At 29.7% G+C, this 6,391-nt stretch overlaps 1 protein-coding gene across 1 annotated transcript; it reads right to left on the bottom strand.

The window, feature by feature from the left end:
* Positions 1–385: 385 nt before the first annotated feature.
* On the bottom strand, positions 386–5,415 carry LOC135955395 (uncharacterized). The gene is made up of 3 exons (XM_065505746.1): positions 5,296–5,415; positions 628–962; positions 386–556 (listed from the first exon to the last, which is right to left on the bottom strand). The coding sequence occupies exons 1-3, from the start codon at positions 5,413–5,415 to the stop codon at positions 421–423; spliced, it is 591 nt and encodes a 196-aa protein (XP_065361818.1). The 3' UTR covers positions 386–420.
* Between the last annotated feature and the right edge of the window lie 976 nt (positions 5,416–6,391).

Below are 6,391 nucleotides of genomic sequence, written 5' to 3'. Positions count from 1 at the left end.
TTATAAGTTTTGGAAACAAGTTTTTGCTTAATATTTCTTGTTCGCTTATTGTTTTATCAGGCAGCAACAAAAACTCACTAAATTGAATAATAATAGTTTAACACAATACTGCAGATAATAAAAAAAACACAAATACGTAAAAACGTATAACAAACAAACAAAAAATATCTAATGAAAAAGTCATGACACTAGAAAATTTTATTTTTTTTGTTAGCAGCACTTTTCTCTAGTACATTTTACAAGAGTATGAATAACTATTAAGCTTAAGGAATTTTTTTGCAGCATTAAAACAACTTGCAAGTATGTTTCAAACAAAATTTTGAACAAAAAAGAAAATCATATGTTTTTTAGATAAATATTAATATATTTTACATCACCTCTTATATATAACTTAAAAATATTTCTAAAATACAGATTTTATTAAGACAAATGCAAAAACTGATCTAGGAAACAAAAACCAGGCGGACATTTACTATAATATTTGAAACAGTCGGCTCCAGCTCTACCCATTTCATAGGCATGACCATAAATTCCATCCACATCTCCATAACCAGGCCTAAGAAAAGTTGAATAATTTTTTATTTAAGGAAATTTCAAAATCACTTAAGTTGTATTTATAATACTTACGTTAATATCACATTTAAGATTTCTGCAAACAAATCCATATGTTTATGTATCTGAGCATTTTCACATATCGAACGCAATAGACATTCCTTACCATTGCCATGGCTTAAGTTCATATAGTTTTCCAATACTAAGTACAAAAATTCTCTGGATTCATCTGGTTTTATATGTGCTCGACCCTGATTCGATCGCACATAAAAATTCTCCCATTTATCCCAGGGATAGAGCGGTGTCGAGGGTATCTGGTAATTGCCCACATGAATGTTGTAGGAACAGATCAAACTTCTCCAAACGATAGGATCGGCAAGGGTAATTGGCTGAATGGGTCCTATAACTAACTAAATGATAGAATTTTTATACAAATTATAAGTTATTTATTAAATATAGGGGCGAAAATTTCGAACAAAAAAAATTAATTTTGGAATCATTACTCTTTTCCATTCTATGATATTTCGTATACACATTTGCCATGGTCATACAGAATTTCGAAATTAGCTTTAGTTTGGTTTTTATATACATATGTGGGTTAAAATATTTTTTAATAGATGCGTGCGTATACATATCGAGCCCTTAGCGCCAAATTATCGTAAGCGACATTTTTAAAATTTTTGTTTTATTGCAGAAATTAAAATTTTATGGACCGACTGATGTTTTAGCGTTCTCAGAATATCAAAATTGTTAATAACATCAACAATTTTATCATAAGTCAGTGTTTATACAGTGGTGGCCAGGAATTTAAGACAAAAATTGTTTGCTAAATACCACGTGATTGTCAACTATTTTTTAAAATATTTCCACAAATATGCATGAGGACTGTTTTAACACACAAGTGTGTTTTATTCGACTGTGTCAATTCATACATATTCACCACGAACACATCAAATTTTTCTACAACTTGACCAAAAAAATTTTTTTTAAATAAACATATTTTCTCACATTTATATAATTATAATTTTATTATTATAAAATATCCGGACCAAATTTCGTATTTTTAGTTCAATTAGTTTCGGTCATATCATGTTATTAACAGCGGATGTTCGCTGAGGTGGGTCAACGTATTTCCACATATCTTTTTCCATATATGTTTTACCGATTTTTCCAAACATTTTTCAGAAACTAGAAACATTAATAATAAATTTCATACCCTTAGAGATCCTTTTATTTTGGCTCTATCGCACTTAAAATTCAGTTGATGAAAAAATTCAAGTATTTGTTTTAAATTGGTGGTCACCACTGTATTTTACAGTAAACAAATTTTATCGTAAGCGACACACAGTGGTATAAAAAAAGAGGGAAATAAATCTGTAACTTCTAAATGGTTTGATTGGTTTGAATGAAATTTTACATGCGCAAAGATGAAGTGTTGTCGAGTTTAAGTTTTGTCGAGTTTAAGGGCCCTCAAAGTAGGCCACCTCTGGTATGTTACATTTTTAAAACGATATTATTTCTTGGTTTGAGTTCTGATTTCAAAAACATTATACATGTAGATTCTTCTCATCGAGCACTACAAAAAACCTCGTCGTAGCTATCAATCATTTATTATAGCATTGGAGATATTCGCATTTGAAAATTAAATTTTCAACATTTTTACCCACCCTACTCCAGTTTTTTGATAACAGCGTATCCAAATATTTCCCGATTTTCACCACTTTTCCTTTATTGGACTAACAACACATGTATGTGTCAAATGGAAAAAGAGCAGTTTAAAAATAATGACTAAGACCAAAGCTATATGCATTTGAATTTAAAAAATTTTTATAAAGCTATTTTTCGCTATTTTTTTGGGAAAAAAGAACTTTTTTCTTTTTAAGTTATCGCAAAAAATTTCTAAGAGGATGTATAAGGAATTTCTACTTTCTGAAAGCTTAGTTTTCATAAAATATTTTAAAGGAAAATCAATTTCAAAATTTTTGTTACCGAGGGGACCAGGTCCTTTCAAAAAACACCTATTTTTTATGAAAAATAAAATTTTAGGGCAAAAATTCTCAAATCGCGTATTCGATATCAAAATATAGTAACCGATTATAGGTGGGTCAATATGTTTCTAATTATTTTGTAAAGGGTCCCGATAATTCCGACCCTGCTATGGATATTATAGCCAAAAAACTAAAAATTACCATTTTTGGAATTTTTCAACACTTTTTTGGGAATTGCGGGATTGCTGATAATAAATTTCAAAATTCGTTTTTATTTTTCCATTCCAACAGAAAAATCTACATAATTGTGAAATTCCATTAAAAACTATTTATAAGTAAAAATTTAATTTCAATTCGAAAAATTTGTATCTATGCAAAAATTCAATAAAAAAAACATTTTTTGTCATATTTTTCTATAAAGTATTCCATGAATTTTTAATTGTCAAAAGTTATAAATATTTTTTAAAAAGGGACAAATAGCTTGAACGAAATTATGTTATATCTCATCATAACATTTTTAATTCTATGTATAAATTTCAAAATAATCAAAAAAAACTTTCTCCTGTAAAATTTGTGTTTTGTCGCTTACGATAATTTGGCGCTAAGGGCTCGATATTAAATGTGCTAATAACTTAATAACTAATAGCTAGATTTTATCATATTTTATACTGTATTAAAGCTAATGAATCGAAGATTTTTTTCTAGACCCAGAATCGCTTTCGGAGTTGATTTAACGTTGTCCGTCCGTCCGTCTGTACCCACTAGTCTGTGATTACTTATATTTTAAACCTAATTTCGTCTTTTCATATGAAAATTAATTAAAATATAAACGGACTATAAGTCGGTAAATAGTGGAGCAAGTGGAAAAAGGAAGATAATCTGTGATCACTTATATTTTCAAACCATCCATTTCTACATATGAAAATGAACGGAAACATAAAAGTGGCTATAAGTCGGTAAATAGTGATCCAAATGGATAAAGAACGATCATCTAAAACAAATAGTGGTATATTACAAAGTGAAGCGTATCCCAGAGAGAGCGTTCTGCATCGATCAAAACAAATAGTAGTCGGACGGGAAACGGACCGGAATATAAATCGGGTGAGGCAAAACTTCCCAACCACTTCATTCTAAATACTTTTTAACATTAATTTGTTACATTTTTATACCCTTCACCTTCGTGAGAGGGGTATATCTATGGCTTAATATAAAAAAGGCGTAACTAATTTTTTTCCTTCGCTTTACCAATACCCACCCGGGTGACCACATCGTTTTTATTGGTTTAATATTTTTTTAATTTTGTTTCAGTTTAAATGAAATTTGTACTCTCTGAACAAATTTTAGAGTTCTATAGAATTTAATAGAAACATTTTAAACTTTTTATAAGGTTTTTTAAATTTTTTAAAATTTCGTTCATCGCATATATTTATAGAAGTGTAGTGTCACCCGGGTGGGTATTGGTAAACCATGAACATAAAAAACCTTTCGTAAAGCGAAAGGTTTAAAATAAATTTTAAATGAGAAATAAAATGTGATGTCTCTTCTTATTAAATATTGCATTAAAACTTTTTTTGTGTCTAAAATTGTATGGATTTTATTAAGTTTTTTCCTTCTCATGTAAAGTAACAAAATTTCGAATTACGCCTTTTTTATATTAAGCCATCGATTTATAAGTCGATTAAGCCATGTCCGTCTGTCTGTCTGTCCGTCTGTCTGTTTAAATCAATTTTCTGAAGACCCCAGATATCTTCGGGATCCAAATCTTCAATAATTCTGTCAGACATGCTTTCGAGAAGTTTGCAAAATCTGTCCTCAAATGGCTGAGATATAAGGAAAAAACCAGGACAACCTCGATTTTTTACCTATTTTTGATCTATACCTGGATTACTAAGTCATTAATATAGACAATATGTATATCTAATGATAGATATTTCAAAGTCCATTGCAACGATGTAGATAAGGCTATAGTAAGTTGGACCTACAATGGGTCAATATCGGGAAAAATATTTTTTAACCCGAATTTTTTTTTCATCAAAAATTTTTTTTTGTCATACATTTTTTTTCAAAAAAAAAAAATTTTAAAACTAAAAAAAAAAAATTTTTAAACAATTTGGAAAAAACTTTTTTAAAAAAAAAATTAAAAAACAATTTCAAAAAAATTTTAAAAGCAATTAAAAAAAAATTAAATTTTATTTACCTAAAAATATTTAAAAAAAATTAATTTTGAAGTATAATTTGGTGAAGGGTATGTAAGATTCGGCACAGCTCTCTTACTTGTTTATTCTCAAATAACGAAAACTCGTTCCAAAAACTTAGTTTTTTAGAAAAGTGCAAAGTGTGACGTTATTTACCATGTGATTTAATATTGAGCTTTATCGATTGCATTTTATAATGCAATCTTTTGCTCCAAATACAGAGCGTTACCTTAGCTCCATAGATATTTGGCTTCAGTGACAACTGGACGGGCTTTACGTGCGATCTCTTACGCTTCATAATGGATCCATTTTTCATCCCAAAGAATGATTCGGTGCAAAAATTATTTTCTTTTAAGGTCTCTCAGCTTCATTTCGTATGGTACCCAATTTCCCTTCTTTTGGATGCTTGCAAGTGTTTTGAAATTGCAGATTGAGTACCTCCCAATGATTCTGCAAGCTCCTGTTGAGTTTTACAACAATCTTCATGGAGAATGCCTCTTTTTTCGCTGGTCTGGGCGATCTTTGTCTTCCGTGTCTAAATTACAACTTCTGAACCTCACAAGCCATCTATCTCGCGTTGAAACCGATGGAAGACGTTCATTGTAAGCTTCGGTAATCAATCGGTGTGCTTCAGCGGCAGTTTTTTTCAAATTATAGAAGTAAAGCAAAACTTCCAGCATAATTCGTTGGTACAAAATTCGACTTTTTCGAAGCCAAAAAAAATTTTTGTTTCCAATAATGTTCAATGTTCAGAATAAATGAAAGATCTGTACCCTTCAAAATGGCATATAAGTTATTAAAAACAACAACCGCGTTCAAAAGATACACCATCTATTGTAAATCCCGAATTTGTGTATGAAAAAAATAACTAAAATTGAAGCAACATTTTTTAAATGATAATTTTCAATTGCTGAAAGAAGTCACTGCCATTTTCTTAATGTCGCAAAAAATTAGTCGACAACTCGGGGTGAAATTTTAGTTAAAATACGTTATACTGTGTAGCTCGATGTGTAGCTCGAAATAGTTCACATATTTTTCACTGATTAAACAGATCAACATAAAACCATACACCAAATAGTTTATTTGAGAGAGAACTCTAACATTTAAATGAGGTACGACCTCATTTTAATCCAAATTGCAATCAAAATTTTTTTTTCAGTTCTGTATTAATTTCAACCAAATATTCAGAGTATTTCACTAATCCAGCCGCTTTTCTGTTTACATTTCAACTTTCTTAGACTTACAAATATCAAATTAAACTTTTAAGTGTTGCAAATTTCAACTGAAAGCATTTGAACTTTCAGAACTTTCTTAATATTTAAACACAATTTAGATTTTCAACTACATCCACATAAAACTTTACCATCTTCATTATTGATGGCTCAAGACGACCTAATTAATTATCCCGATTTTTTACATAAAAACAACAAGCCTTGCACCACATTACCTTTGCAGCTCCACCATTATTGAAAATTAAGCCGCGTTTCTGACGATGCTTAAAGAAATTGGTTAAATTTCTGCTGACACCATAACCAGCAAACGACCACGACAACTGACTCAACACAACAAAGTAAATAATAAATATTCTCCGTAAAATCATTTGTAATGATTTATTAAAGTTTTGATATAAAAAAAACTAAACTGAAGAAGACCACA

Source organism: Calliphora vicina, chromosome 3 (genome assembly GCF_958450345.1).
Source record: "Calliphora vicina chromosome 3, idCalVici1.1, whole genome shotgun sequence".
In the NCBI taxonomy this organism is placed as follows: domain Eukaryota; kingdom Metazoa; phylum Arthropoda; class Insecta; order Diptera; family Calliphoridae; genus Calliphora; species Calliphora vicina.
Note: the sequence above shows the minus strand (reverse complement) of the source record. Positions and strands in the feature narration are given on the sequence as shown.